This window comes from Salmo salar, chromosome ssa02 (assembly GCF_905237065.1).
Source record: "Salmo salar chromosome ssa02, Ssal_v3.1, whole genome shotgun sequence".
Lineage (NCBI taxonomy): Eukaryota > Metazoa > Chordata > Actinopteri > Salmoniformes > Salmonidae > Salmo > Salmo salar.
In genome coordinates this window covers 11,231,807-11,247,913 of record NC_059443.1, presented here as the reverse complement: position 1 = coordinate 11,247,913, position 16,107 = coordinate 11,231,807, and the positions used below count along the sequence as shown (strand labels likewise).

General features: G+C 44.8%; 1 protein-coding gene across 8 annotated transcripts in view; it reads left to right on the top strand.

The window, feature by feature from the left end:
* Positions 1-16,107, top strand: part of LOC106593477 (protein 4.1) — a 32,905-nt gene that overhangs the window by 14,849 nt on the left and 1,949 nt on the right. For 2 of the 8 annotated variants that reach the window (XM_045697575.1, XM_045697577.1), the window contains 8 exons: positions 5,742-5,944; positions 6,328-6,369; positions 7,070-7,132; positions 8,492-8,674; positions 10,714-10,788; positions 15,500-15,622; positions 15,795-15,923; positions 16,015-16,089. In XM_045697575.1, the coding sequence (XP_045553531.1) occupies positions 5,742-5,944; positions 6,328-6,369; positions 7,070-7,132; positions 8,492-8,674; positions 10,714-10,788; positions 15,500-15,622; positions 15,795-15,923; positions 16,015-16,089 (893 nt within the window). Of the gene's footprint in view, positions 1-231; positions 475-582; positions 836-1,023; positions 1,282-1,495; positions 1,712-1,859; positions 2,112-2,371; positions 2,576-2,780; positions 2,994-3,106; positions 3,320-3,516; positions 3,712-3,975; positions 4,177-5,741; positions 5,945-6,327; positions 6,370-7,069; positions 7,133-8,491; positions 8,675-10,713; positions 10,789-15,499; positions 15,623-15,794; positions 15,924-16,014; positions 16,090-16,107 lie in introns of all 8 variants that reach the window. The other 6 variants (XM_045697570.1, XM_045697561.1, XM_045697562.1 and 3 more) reach the window with 6 other exon arrangements.

Genomic DNA, 16,107 nt, shown 5'->3' with positions numbered 1-16,107 from the left:
GTCCCATCAACCAATCAACTTTGCTTCTCCCCGTCACCATTGAAACCGTAATGGAAGCGCTTGCTTTACCACCACCCACACAATTACCGACAATTCCATCTCTAACATTCGCTTTGCAAAGCTAACCAGCTCTTGTGTGTTTTACAACAATTGCCATTTCAATTGAAAGATAAACCTTTGGTGCAGCATGGATTTGTGTGGCTGAGAGAACTGCTGTCTCTACTTTGTCAGTCATGCCAGTCGACACCGCTCTGGTGCCTGTGGTCTCCACAAGATTCTCTTTGGTGTTAGTAGACACGGTCGAGCAGAGAGCACCAGAGAGGGAATGCATAGAAGTGGAGGCCACACAGCAACATCCTGAAAGGGGATTGGTGGAAGGACGGAGACCGTGGCAAATGCAGGAAGATGATTGGTTTATGCTCTTGGACCTGGCTGATCGTGTTTCTTCAGGTGTACCAACCACACCAGTTTCAGGTATGAAGAACTTTCATCAAAGCCCTGCTGCTTGTGCTATGCCTCAATTATTGGTATTTTAGGGATTGAAACAACTGGGCTACAATGACTGATTAATCATCGAACTAGGCTTTGAACTTCATATCTCTCACGGAGCAAGAGCAAGTTCAGGTGTACGTAGAGGAAACCATCTCTTCCATGGTTAAAGTGATGACAGTAGTGCAGAGAGAGGAGACCAGGGTGACTGTAGTGGAGGAGATGGAGTTACAGGAAGACCAGAGCCATCTGGAACAGAAACCGTCACAATCACAGAGAGAGATGGAAGATGAGTGGTTTGTTCTGCTGGACATTGTTCCCAGAGAACCATCTGTGATTCCGTCAGGTATTTCCATGATTTTCATGCACTGCTTCCCAGTCCCACCACAATATTAACAACATGTCCCCTGAGCCTTGTGCTTCATACGCTGCAGAATACTTTCAAATAAGAATAACTAACAAGGTATTTGACTATCCACCAAGAGAAGGGCTTCAGCTACATTGCTTTGTGTAGTAATTTCAATTATCTTCCAGTATCTGAGGAATGTGTGTTTGTATCAGCTTCTGTGGAAGAGCGTATTCCGGTATACCCCAAGGAAAGCATCTCCTCTGTGGTTGAGTTGATGACAGTAGAGCAGAGAGAGGAGATAAGTGTGACTGTAATGGAAGAGAAGCAAGGGGAGCGACGTCAAGAAGAAGTTATTCTTCCACCACAGCCATCAAGAGAGATGGACGATGACTGGTTTGTGCAACTGGATGTCGTGCCCAGAGAACCATCCTGTATAGCACCAGGTACCCCATACAATCCAAGGCTTTGCGCCTCAGCCCCTGATCCCATCAAAATATACCCAACCCACCTCGCCAAACTCGCAGACTAACCATAGTGCTTTTCCCATATGAACTTTAGAATGTTTATCTGGGAATATGATCTTTGATGACATGGCTTTTTGTGAGCCCACATATCTAGCTGATTCTGAAGGGTATGTACTATGTGTGTTTGTATCAGTCGCTCCAGCAGAGCCAACACCGGTTTCTCCAGATGTGATCAGCCCTGTGGTTGAGGTAAAGGCTGAAAAGCAGAAGCCAGTGGTGGTCCTGGTGGAGGAGACGAGGCCACAACAGAAACGGGAAGTAGAGGAGTGGCAGCGACAACCAGAGGGAGATGATGATTGGTTTACACTGTTTGCTGATGTCCGTGAGGAGCCGATCATTGTACCACCAGGTACCGTTCCTGCTTAATTGCCACAATCTTTGTACATTTGCAGCTGTGTACATTTCACAGCTTTGACTGAGAATAAACTATGGTTTTTGTAACTTTGGAGAACATCGTAAAGTCCCTAAACTAAAGGACTTTCCCCTGTCTGTATCAGTTGCTCTTGGTGAGCGTACTCCGGTATATCCAGATTTAAGCCAGACCACCTCTGTGGTTGATGTGACGACCATAGAAAAAATTATGAAGAAGAGGGTGACTATTGTTGAAGAGAGGTGGGGACAGCAAGAGGAGATACTCCAGTCAGAGATGATCATCTCAGAGCAGAGACCACCAGCAGAGAGAGAGGAGGGAGATGGCTGGTTTGTTCTGTTGGATGCCGTCCGTGAAGAACCTGCTGGGGTTCCACCAGGTACCTCAGACATACAGTACTGCCAACAAGCTAACTAACCACCAGGTACCTCAGACATACAGTACTGCCAACAAGCTAACTAACCACCAGGTACCTTAGACATACAGTACTGCCAACAAGCTAACTAACCAAACCTACGCTTTTTTTGTTGTGTGAATTAGGAATATGATATCTCTTGGGTTATGACTGGTCAATCATCAACAGGACCCTCTAATAGTAGTTGTGGTATATCAAGCTCTCTGTGTGTCTTTTTGCTCCAGTTTCTCTGGCTGTTAGCGATAGGGTATACCCAGAGGTTGTGCCAGCCAAACATCTGACCATTGAGCCTGAACCAAGAGTGTTTGTGGTGGAAGCAGTCAGATCACTTTCTGAAGACGTTTCCCTGGAGGGTAAGGCAACACAACCACAGAGAGAGCTGGATGATGATTGGTTTTTGCAGCTGGATGTTGCCCCTAAAGTAGCAGGTACTTTGACCATTCTAAGCTTGCTGTTGGCCACTCGAAATACAAATACCAACCCTTCTCTTGCTTCCAAAGGCTCTCAATTGTTGTGTGAGCCTGTTGACTATCCACAAAAGCTTTTGGCAAGGAATACACTATCATATTTACATGTTCTAGTAAAAGGCTTGATACCTTGTGGACTGTTGGGCTGTGTTTCTGTCTCTATCAGCTGCACCAGTGGTGGTGATTTACCCTGATGTGAGCACCACAGCTATTATGGTGGTGAAGGAGACAGTGGAACAGAAACCACCAAAGACCGTGAGGATCATGGAAGAGACTGTTAAGATGGAGGAGGGGCCTGTGGTAACACCTAAAGAAGTGGATGATGATTGGTTTGTGCTTTGGGACCGCGCTCCCTCCAAGATACTGACCACACCCAAGGGTATTGCTGCTTGACCACCGTCTGCCCCTTTTGTCTTTTTCTTTGGTAAAACGCTGAACCCAGATTGTGGATTACTTGACATTGACAAGCCTGTTATCCTTGTTTTATTTCAGCGTTTCACGTAGACAGAGAGGTTATAGAGCTGGTACCCCGGAGAACAGTGGTTGTGGTGGAGGAAACTAGGAAACCACATAGAGTGGTGGAGGGCAGACGTCAACCGGAGGTTGAACTGGTGAAAACACTGCCTCCCCAAGAGAGAGGGGAGGGTGATGATTGGTTCACGTTCTTTGAAGCCTCTCGTCAAGAGCCTGTGAAGATGCCAACAGGTACCCACTGACCGCATCATCCTGAGCTCGGTTGTGCTTCACACATTCCCCTGTATCTTTTTTATAATGATGTGTGGTAAAGGGTCTCTAATCAGATATGCGCAGCTTTGGCCACAATCAGATTCTGTGTTCTAATTTGTGAATGGTAAGAGTATCATAGTCGAGTCTCCTGGGTACTCTGTGTCTGTCTGTATCAGTTGCTGTGGTAACTAGACCTGCCCCTGTGGTTGACGTGATGGTGACGAGCACAGAGCAGAGAACCCAGAAAAGGGTGACTGTAATGGAGGAGAGGTGGAGAGAGGAGAGGACTCTGCAGCAGAGACTGCCTCAGAGACAGAGAGAGGTGGACGATGACTGGTTTGTCCTGCTGGATGCTGCCCCTAAAGAATTAGGTACGCCCCATCTCTTCATTCCCCTATCCCCCTGCTTTTCCTGCTAATTTTAGCTGCAGACTGAGACTACCAAAAGACTGAAACTACCAAAAATATCAGTTCATTTTGTCCGGCATATCTATTTGGAATAATTGTATAGCAGATCGAGATCACTATTGCTTGTTTGAATTTTTTGGAGAATTGCAAAATGGTCTTCTACTGATACTTTAACGATGCCTGTAAGCTGTGTCTTAGATAAGAGCTCTGTTTGTGTGTTTGTATCAGTTGCTCTCCGTGAGCGTCTCCAGGACTATACTGACATTACTGTTGTCAAAGGTCCAGCCGCTCAGCCCAAACCCAGAGTGGTGGTTGCTGAGGAGAAGAGACCACTGTTTGAGAGGAGGGTTCTGGAGAAGAGACCAGCACAACCCCAAAGAGATGTGGATGACGATTGGTTTGTGTTGCGGGATAAAAAATCGGGTGCAGGTACTTTGCGTCTTGAGTTTTTGCGTGCTGCCCTAAAACAATATGTTGATCTCACACCCGCTCTCCAACCTCAACTTACCAGAAAAGCTCGCTGACTAACATTTGTCCAACACTTTTACAACGTGGCTGTGCTTTGTCATGGGATTTTCCCCTGAAAAATACATTGTTTGACGAACCAATGGGTCTTTTGGTTATACTTTGCTTTATAGAAGAAATACAGTTGAAGTCGGAAGTTTACATTACACTTAGGTTGGAGTCATTAAAACTCGTTTTTCAACCACTCCACAAATTTCTTGTTAACAAACTATAGTTTTGGCAAGTCGGTTAGGACATCTACTTTGTGCATGACAAGTAATTTTTCCAACAATTGTTTACAGACATATTATTTCACTTATAATTCACTGTATCACAATTCCAGTGGGTCAAAAGTTTATACATACACTAAGTTGACTGTGCCTTTAAACAGATTGTAAAATTCCAGAAAATTATGCTTTAGAAGCTTCTGATTGACTCAAATGATGTCAATTAGCCTATTGGATGTGTACCTGTGGATGTATTTCATGACCTACCTTCAAACTCAGTGCCTCTTCAGCTATTTGCATCGTTGGTTATTAACCCAATGAGTCAGGACAACTTCTGCTATTTGCATCGCTGGTTATTAACCCAATGATTCAGGACAACTTCTGCTGTTTGCATCGCTGGTTATTAACCCAATGAGTCAGGACAACTTCTGCTATTTGCATCGTTGGTTATTAACCCAATGAGTCAGGACAACTTCTGCTATTTGCATCGTTGGTTATTAACCCAATGAGTCAGGACAACTTCTGCTATTTGCATCGTTGGTTATTAACCCAATGAGTCAGGACAACTTCTGCCATTTGCATCGTTGGTTATTAACCCAATGAGTCAGGACAACTTCTGCTATTTGCATCGTTGATTATTAACCCAATGAGTCAGGACAACTTCTGCCATTTGCATCGTTGGTTATTAACCCAATGAGTCAGGACAAATTCTGCTATTTGCATCGTTGGCTATGGTTGAGAAGTACTGGCCATGCTTTGCTGCCCGTTCTATATTGTGGACAGTTGCTTCCTACAACTCATCCAAGCTTTTCCCCTTGCTAGTATCATTCCAGACTAGAATGAGCTGGCCCATGAAGGTACAGTGTGGACGTGAAGTCTGTGTGCCCTGGCCTCAGTGTGTGTGTGTGTGTGTGTGTGTGTGTGTGTGTGTGTGTGTGTGTGTGTGTGTGTGTGTGTGTGTGTGTGTGTGTGTGTGTGTGTGTGTGTGTGTGTGTGTGTGTGTGTGTGTGTGTGTGTGTGTGTGTGTGTGTGTGTGTGTGTGGAGTTGATTATGAGTTTGTTTTGTGGATGTTCAAGATGTTCTTCTGCGCTCTGTCAGTGTGTTTACCTCTCACTACACTGGGTTTGATGGCCTCAAAGCACACAGACCATCTCCTCCTGCCCTCTATACAACCACATCTTACAACCCACTATCTAAACCTCTCTATACAACAAATAACTCTGTCTAAAATAAATCCCTCTGTCCTGTCTCTCTCCCGCCAGTGGTGGCCACCCACAAGGCCGCCCGTCCGGTCAGCGCCCCAGTCTTCTCCCAGGCAGCCCTGATGGAGGCAGGGATCCCCATGGCCCCCCTGGACCTCCAGCAGCCCCAGACCTCCACCCCCATCAGGCTGCCAGCCCGCCAGGACGACAGGAAGCTAGAGGTCACCGTGGAGGCGGTGGACGAGGGCTCAGCCGAGGTCAAGGTACTGCACCTAGGAACTACAACTCCCACAATCCCCAGGCGTACAGGGATCATCATCATTCTCCCCTCACACACAGATACACTGGTCATAGAAGTTACAGATAGACTGGTCTCAGCAGTGATATTGCTATATTCATCACATAGTATTATTTATAAGAGAAGTATAATATGATGATTTTTCTATAGTTAGAAAATAGAATAGCTGTGCATCATCATTTTTGCCCTCCATTGGTCACAGTAATGATAGTGTAACATAGTGTGACACAGACACCTCAGATCACAAGTTCCTCAGATGGCTCTGCTATGGACGGGGACGAGGCTCCTAGTGGAGGATTCTAACATCATTATGCCTTCTCTCCTCCTCCATGCCTGGGGTAACTCCAGTCTGAGCAGACGGACACTGAGGAGCCGGTGCAAATGAGGAAGGTCAGACCTTTGACCTTGTCCCGACTCCTGCTTGTGCATTATATTAGTATTGTAGTCAGTCCACTCCCATTCTAACTTACACCACTGCCAAGTCTCCCATCCATAAGACTAACTTCACCCTCTCCTCATTTTATTCTCCTGGTTTCATTTGAATACTGCTCACAAACGACAAGGTCTTTGAGTTGACCTCATGTTCAAGTCAGACATTGTCTATGACAACAGCATTGGTATTGGTCATGTGCACAGACTGAGATGACGTATATGAGATACATTACATATGCTTTTGGTTTGTACATCAGTCCAGACAGGAAGAAAAGTTAGGGCCTTTGAAGAATGAACGTTGAAAGAAGATCCCTCATTGGCTGCTGCATTTACATGCATGACACAGGACTAGGTTTTCATGATGACTAGTGTTTCTATCGAGTACTGTATTCCTGCCTGACCCTTCACCTTTACCCCCCACCCCTTCAAGACACCCACTCTAATAGCCCTGTCTTGGGTCCCCTGCTTTGCACATCTGGGATTCCAGGGCCCTTGTGGCCCCCAGAGGCTCCAGGCCACTCTGCATGCAGACCCCTCACCACACCCACTCCTCTAGAACCCCCCCATGCAACAATGCATGTCCACGTTGTGACATCTGCCATGATGTCACGTGGAACCTGTGTAACCCACACCTTTCTCTTTTTTTGTTCCTTCACAGAAAAGAGCTAAGAGAACTGAGGGTGACTCAATTTATATCAGACATAGTCTTTTAATGTTGGAGGTTTGTTTCCCCGTCTTCTGGAGATCTGTCTCTATACATTGTGTTTTCTTGCTCTTTGGCTACTGGCTGCTGTAATACAACAGGCTGCTTTGCATGTGACATTACTGATTCACATCTTGTGTTTTACATAGACGTCTTTGCTTTTGCTAGTAGATGATTTTGACTGTGTAACCTCTAATTTGCTTTGTGTGTGGCGATATGAACTCAACACAGCCAGCTACTTGTTTCAGGGGATTGTTGTTGAGTACTAGATATCTCCTGATTGCTTCTCGCAAAGTATATGATTGGGATCGTGGTCTCTTCTCCCCAGACGTCACACCATACACGTTGCATGAAAGGGAACCAGGAGTGTTTGATTTGTGGTGTTTGTAGATAGCGTTACTGATCGGCCACGTTATGCAGCTGAGATGTTGTTCCGTCTCCTAGCTAGGCCATTAGAGTGTTAGTAGAAGCATTACCATTACATTCCTGACATCTTGTTTCAGCTTTGTCTCTCCTCGGTATACAGTAGAAAAGTGCTTCGTCTCCACATAGGGCAGACGACCACCAACCCCTCTCCACCGCTCTGCCATCACATATCTTTCCACTCACCAGCTCGTCCACTATTTGTGGCCCTGTCTGAATCTAGTTTATGATGTCTTCCCAGTCATATATTTCTGTCATTCTGAATAAATGACTTCTAAGAGTACGCTCCACTGCTCTCATCACCATAAGATTCATCCAGCCACAGAAACAGGATGCCATGCTGCTGTCGCTGCATAGTGACCACCTGCGTCTGTGACCAAAAGCAATGTGTGCTAACATCACCTCGCTCTCATCACCTGTGATTTGTAACCTGATCAGATTCTATGTAGTGCTGCTCACTAATTGAACAGGTTGATTTATCAATGAGCGCTCAGAGAATCAATTTTATTTAGAATCCATCTGATGACCTGAGTTCCGGCCTGCTTTAACGTTGTAGCTTGGAGTCAAATAGAACAGCAAAGTAACCTGCTGCTTGGTTGACATTGTTTATTAATTAATCATGTTCATATGAGTGACATTGTTTCTGACACACCTGTTTTCTCTCTCCACCTTCTACACATCTACTCTGTCACTCCTCTTCTCCACACCTATTTTCCAAACCAAATGTTTGTCATTTTCCACTTTACCTCTCTCTCTACCTCTCTCTCACTCTACCTCTCTCTCTCTTTTTCTCTCACTCTTTTTTTCTCACTCTCTCTTCTCCCTCCTCTCTTCTCCCTCCCTCTCTCTCTCTCTCCTTCCTCCCTTTTCCTCCCTCTCTCTCCTCTCCCTACCTCTCTCCCACCCCCCCTCTCCTTCCTCCCTCCCTCTCCACTTCTCCCTCCCTCCCTCCAGGACTTTGATAAGCCCCAGGAGGATCTCATCAGGCATCATACTAGTATCAGTGAGCTGAAGAGGAACTTCATGGCGTCTGTCCCAGAGTCCCGGGGGCCCAGCGAATGGGACAAGCGCCTGTCCACTCACTCCCCCCTCCGCAGCCTGGGCATCAACGGACAGCCTTTGCTCGATGCCGACGGGGTGAGTACCATCTCAGACCAGACACTGTGCCGTACCCCACCACACACCCCTCCCCTCAGTTCTCTGTAGTTCACACCAGCTTCCCAGCTCTCCCATTCCACAGAGAAGGAATGGATGCTAGCACACAATGTTGGGGTCAGTTCCATTTCAATGCAAGTCAATTTGGGAGATGAGGAGAAATTGAAATGTGTGAATATATTCCTGAATTGACTGAATGGAAGTACCTCACCACACGTTTCCCTCTGTATGGCTGTCTGTTGTGTTCTCTACGTTGATGTGTTGGGGTGGAGTACCACAACACCATCCCGTGGTTCTCCTTTCTGTTCCTCTTGGTTTGTGTTGATGCGATGCAAACACTTATTGCATGTCTTTGAGCAAGGCCTTTTGTCTTCAAGCAGACCCATCTAGTCTATGAAAGGATTTCTGTCATTACTACACTACTAAAATGGAAAGACTTCTGTTTGCATGGGCCAACTGAAGAACACCTTGTCAAGACTGATTGGAACAGATCAGTCTGTCTGTTCACCTTGTGGCCCAGTCTGTCTGAATGTTCAGCTGTTTGTTGTGAGGAAGGGACTTATGGTTTGGGCATGTGGTGTCTGAGCCTATTGGTCAGGTTTCTAAGCCCAGCTCTGTCTTTACCTCCTCATTGGGTGTCCCTTAGTCTGACCCTCCCCTCAGTGCATGACAACCAGACCTGATTGGACAGAGAAACTGCATGACCCTGTGACTTGAAGATCATGACCTTGGAGTAGAAGAGTTGTCCTGTGTGCTCGTCCTCCTGTCTCCTCTTTCCTTCAGTGATGTGCTTGTTTTCTGCTTCATCTCCTCCATCCTGCCTCCATCTCCCAAATACTGCCCCTCTTTCCCTAAGTCTGCTTTCCCACACTTCCTTTTTTCTCACTTTGCTTTGTTATTCCGTGCACTGATACTCCTGTCCCCAAGCCCACAACTGAAGAGTCTGAAGGCCCACAGGTTACCCATAACCACCTAATCCAACTCAGACAAATGCGTTCTCCATTCTTCCTCTCTTAGACCATGACACAGCTTTGCATCGCCTTCCTATCCATTACCCTACATCAGACATTTCAACATCCCCTACCTCTCTCATCTCTCTCCCCCTCTCCACCCTTACCCTTCTCCCCTCAGTTCGCCATCCGCCTTCCGCGTGGCCCCCTGCAAGACTTCTACTCTAAACGCAGCTGAGGTGGCATCCTAGGGGCCTCTCGAGCCGGCCCAGAGGGAGAGGACCAGAGAGAGGGATGTGTGTAGGCAGGCCATCAACCTCTAGCTCCTTCTTCTTCTCTTCTTCATCACAGCTCTTCATCATCATCTTCTTCTACTTCAGAAGCTGCTTCCTGTCATGTGACTCTTACTTCCTGTGTATCTTGCTCAGTCCCCCCCTCCCCAACTCTTCCTGACTGTTGCTCCTTCCTAAAAAGTTGAAAGACTTGACGATGAACCCACTTCTGTTTTTGTATATCTGATTATCTGGACTAGACGAGGTACGTCTGACAAGGACAGTTGACTGGTGGCTTTTTACAGTAGGAACAGTTTTGATATGTGCAGGTTCCACTAATAGGTGTTTTTGTACACATCCAGACAGACATCAATGTTGTCATATGTGATAGTAGGATTAGTTAGTGGTGTGTTGTCGTATTTCATGTATGAAGTCTTCTATAGAAGCACATTAACCCAGCACTAGTGGACAGCTACAGTGTATATTTGAGTATACAGTGTATACCTCATCACAATTCACTTTTGTTTTTTGGATGCACATCTAACACTGACGAGGTAACTTTGGGGCAGCTTGTTCAAATGTTATAGTATATATTACCTATGTTTCGTTCACTGGTATTTGGTAAAACACTCTTGTCAACTGCAATATATTTTGTCCTGCTGCATGCCCTTTTAACAATCAATTTTGACCCCCCAAAAAATGCAATAAATTCTTGCTAAACATGTATGGTGGAAAACATTGTTTCATTCCCTGCTGTTGTTCACACAGTGGAAATATGTGTGCTGTGTCTTTCCTCTAGAGTGTGTGTATTACTCCTATAAGGGAAGAGTTGGACACTAAGGCAGCGCGACAACAGGACGAGTCCAGCAGCACTGTAAGGCCATCGGGGGGGCCCAGCCCCAGCCCTGCTAGCACAGAAACTGGGCCTGATAGGGTTGACTCCAAATCCCATGATGCACCTGGGGTGGCAGGGCCATGTGATCAGGAGGGTGAGCATGTTAGCTCTGGGACCACCACCAGCCACGTACCCATCGTTGAGGTGGAGAGGGCACAGCTGCCCCACTCCTATCAGCTCCAGGGTACAGTGCTGGAGGAGGAGGAGCCGGCAGACCCAGGGTCGAGGGGGGAGCAGTCTGGGAGGATAACAGGAGCCTCCCACACCTCCTATTTCGTGAGCGGTGTTCCCCATGTCATACGCTGTTTCCAGGTAGCCCTCCCTCTGCCCTGACCAGCTCCTGTTGATTGACTCCTCTGCCTGTCCTCTACCTGTACTCTGCCTGTCCTCTGTCTGGGTGATTCCATGGGGGACAGTGTACACTCACCCTTCTGCAGCATGGCTACAAGGAATCTAAACAGTGAATCTGTAGTCATACTGGTGTTGGTCAGGATGGTTGAGTTCTGCTAGAGCCAGCTGCAGAGGCGGTGCACAGTGATGGTGTTGGGGGTGATGGGAAGAGATAAGGACCATGTCGCTAATCCTCTCTTTCAAGCGCTCTCTCTGACACACTAGATGAATTGTCTTTCTCTCTCTGACACACTAGATGAATTGTCTTTCTCTCTCTGACACACTAGATGAATTGTCTTTCTCTCTCTCTGACACACACTAGATGAATTGTCTTTCTCTCTCTGACACACTAGATGAATTGTCTTTCTCTCTCTGACACACTAGATGAATTGTCTTTCTCTCTCTGACACACTAGATGAATTGTCTTTCTCTCTCTGACACACTAGATGAATTGTCTTTCTCTCTCTGACACAACTAGATGAATTGTCTTTCTCTCTCTAACACACTAGATGAATTGTCTTTCTCTCTCTAACACACTAGATGAATTGTCTTTCTCTCTCTAACACACTAGATTAATTGTCTTTCTCTCTCTGGCACACACTAGATGAATTGTCTTTTCTCTAACACACTCGATGAATTGTCTTTCTCTCTCTCTGACACACACTAGATGAATTGTCTTTCTCTCTTTGACACACTAGATGAATTGTCTTTCTCTCTCTAACACACTAGATGAATTGTATTTCTCTTTCTGACACACATAGATGAATTGTCTTTCTCTCTCTGACACACTAGATGAATTGTCTTTCTAGAAATGTTTCTCTCTCTGACACACACTAGATGAATTGTCTTTCTCTCTCTGACACACTAGATGAATTGTCTTTCTCTCTCTAACACACTAGATGAATTGTCTTTCTCTCTCTGACACACTAGATGAATTGTCTTTCTCTCTCTGACACACTAGATGAATTGTCTTTCTCTCTCTGACACACTAGATGAATTGTCTTTCTCTCTCTCTGACACACTAGATGAATTGTCTTTCTCTCTCTCTGACACACTAGATGAATTGTCTTTCTCTCTCTAACACACTAGATGAATTGTCTTTCTATCTCTGACACACTAGATGAATTGTCTTTCTCTCTCTGACACACTAGATGAATTGTCTTTCTCTCTCTAACACACACTAGATGAATTGTCTTTCTCTCTCCCCTGACACACTAGATGAATTGTCTTTCTCTCTCTGACACACTAGATGAATTGTCTTTTCTCTCTGACACACTAGATTAATTGTCTTTCTCTCTCTGACACACTAGATGAATTGTCTTTCTCTCTCTGACACACTAGATGAATTGTCTTTCTCTCTCTAACACACTAGATGAATTGTCTTTCTCTCTCTGACACACTAGATGAATTGTCTTTCTCTCTCTGACACACTAGATGAATTGTCTTTCTCTCTCTAATACACACTAGATGAATTGTCTTTCTCTCTCTGACACACTAGATGAATTGTCTTTCTCTCTCTGACACACTAGATGAATTGTCTTTCTCTCTCTCTGACACACTAGATGAATTGTCTTTCTCTCTCTCTGACACACTAGATGAATTGTCTTTCTCTCTCTGACACACTAGATGAATTGTCTTTCTCTCTCTAACACACTAGATGAATTGTCTTTCTCTCTCTGACACACTAGATGAATTGTCTTTCTCTCTCTGACACACTAGATGAATTGTCTTTCTCTCTCTAACACACACTAGATGAATTGTCTTTCTCTCTCTGACACACTAGATTAATTGTCTTTCTCTCTCTGACACACTAGATGAATTGTCTTTCTCTCTCTGACACACTAGATGAATTGTCTTTCTCTCTCTGACACACTAGATGAATTGTCTTTCTCTCTCTGACACACTAGATGAATTGTCTTTCTCTCTCTAACACACACTAGATGAATTGTCTTTCTCTCTCTGACACACTAGATGAATTGTCTTTCTCTCTCTGACACACTAGATGAATTGTCTTTCTCTCTCTCTGACACACACTAGATGAATTGTCTTTCTCTCTCCTGACACACACTAGATGAATTGTCTTTCTCTCTCTCTGACACACTAGATGAATTGTCTTTCTCTCTCTCTGACACACTAGATGAATTGTCTTCTCTCTCTGACACACTAGATTAATTGTCTTTCTCTCTCTCTGACACACTAGATTAATTGTCTTTCTCTCTCTCTGACACACCAGATGAATTGTCTTTCATCTCTGACACACTAGATGAATTGTCTTTCTCTCTCTCTGACACACTAGATGAATTGTCTTTCTCTCTCTGACACACTAGATGAATTGTCTTTCTCTCTCTGACACACTAGATGAATTGTCTTTCTCTCTCTGACACACTAGATGAATTGTCTTTTCTCTCTCTGACACACTAGATGAATTGTCTTTCTCTCTCTGACACACTAGATGAATTGTCTTTTCTCTCTCTGACACACTAGATGAATTGTCTTTCTCTCTCTGACACACTAGATGAATTGTCTTTCTCTCTCTGACACAACTAGATGAATTGTCTTTCTCTCTCTGACACACTAGATGAATTGTCTTTCTCTCTCTGACACACTAGATGAATTGTCTTTCTCTCTCTCTGACACACTAGATTAATTGTCTTTCTCTCTCTGACACACTAGATGAATTGTCTTTCTCTCTCTGACACACTAGATGAATTGTCTTTCTCTCTCTAACACACTAGATGAATTGTCTTTCTCTCTCTCTGACACACTAGATGAATTGTCTTTCTCTCTCTGACACACTAGATGAATTGTCTTTCTCTCTCTAACACACTAGATGAATTGTCTTTCTCTCTCTCTGACACACTAGATGAATTTTGTCTTTCTCTCTCTCTGACACACTAGATGAATTGTCTTTCTCTCTCTGACACACTAGATGAATTGTCTTTCTCTCTCTGACACACTAGATGAATTGTCTTTCTCTCTCTGACACACTAGATGAATTGTCTTTCTCTCTCTGACACACTAGATGAATTGTCTTTCTCTCTCTGACACACTAGATGAATTGTCTTTCTCTCTCTGACACACTAGATGAATTGTCTTTCTCTCTCTGACACACTAGATGAATTGTCTTTCTCTCTCTGACACACTAGATGAATTGTCTTTCTCTCTCTCTGACACACACTAGATGAATTGTCTTTCTCTCTCTAACACACTAGATGAATTGTCTTTCTCTCTCTCTGACACACTAGATGAATTGTCTTTCTCTCTCTGACACACTAGATGAATTGTCTTTCTCTCTCTGACACACTAGATTAATTGTCTTTCTCTCTCTCTGACACACTAGATTAATTGTCTTTCTCTCTCTCTGACACACTAGATGAATTGTCTTTCTCTCTCTGACACACTAGATGAATTGTCTTTCTCTCTCTGACACACTAGATGAATTGTCTTTCTCTCTCTGACACACTAGATGAATTGTCTTTCTATCTCTGACACACTAGATTAATTGTCTTTCTCTCTGACACACTAGATTAATTGTCTTTTCTCTCTCTGACGCACTAGATTAATTGTCTTTCTCTCTCTGACACACTAGATGAATTGTCTTTCTATCTCTGACACACTAGATTAATTGTCTTTCTCTCTCTGACACACTAGATTAATTGTCTTTCTCTCTCTGACACACTAGATGAATTGTCTTTCTCTCTCTGACACACTAGATGAATTGTCTTTCTCTCTCTGACACACTAGATGAATTGTCTTTCTCTCTCTGACACACTAGATGAATTGTCTTTCTCTCTCTGACACACTAGATTAATTGTCTTTCTCTCTCTGCACACTAGATGAATTGTACTTTTCTCTCTGACACACTAGATGAATTGTCTTCTCTCTCTGACACACTAGATGAATTGTCTTTCTCTCTCTGACACACTAGATGAATTGTCTTTCTCTCTCTGACCTCGTGGTGGTGGGAAGGACATCTCGGTAAAACTAGAATGGGGAGTGGGAACGAGGGACCCAATCAGTTGTGAATGAAAAGAGAGGTGTGGTTTGAGGGTTTTTCATGGGGAGTGGTTGATGAAACATTGGAAAATTACAGCTGTGCCATGTTCAATTGGGCACAACCAATAATGTATATAAACACTGGACACAACATCATGTAAGGTTCAGATATAATGATATGATATAGAGCCTATATGTCTGTTTGACATGTATAGAAGGAAGGAACCAAGTCGGCTCTTCTCATGACATGTCGATGTGCAACGTTCAGTCAAACTGACTAGAGTGTGTTCTCCTCCCACCCCAGCCCCCTCTGGTGCAGACCCAGACATTCACCATCACAGACGTGTCCAAGTCCCTCCCTACTGACGTGTCTACTAAGGATGTCCCTATCGTTCAGACCCAGACGGTCACCTACGAGTCTGCAGAGGTAGCCACCCCATGATAATAAAGATGATGCTACAGCTGGGGAACTCTGAGCTGTGGTTCAACCTCATCTACCGCAGGGTACCATCAGGGCAGTGTTCTGAAACGTCTTTAACGCCACCCGATGACTGAGGTGTTACCATGGAGCCAATGTTTCTGTTTGTTTCCTCTCTCAGGTGTCAGTTGACGGGACAGACGGGGGGAAAGAGGCCACAGCACTGAGCAGCATCCAGACCATTCCCTCAGAGAGCAGCAGGGAAACCAGTGGCACCTCTGTTACTACCACCACCACTCGCATCTCCAAGGTAAGGGCACACCATAGACCGCACACACACACACACACACACACACTTCAGCTGTGTGTGTCATGGCCTCTGACTAATTATCTTGTCCCAGGTGGTGAAAGGAGGAGTGTCAGAGACCAGAGTGGAGAAGAGGATCGTCATCACTGCTGACTCAGAGGATGTCCAGGTAAAGTACAGTGTAGTA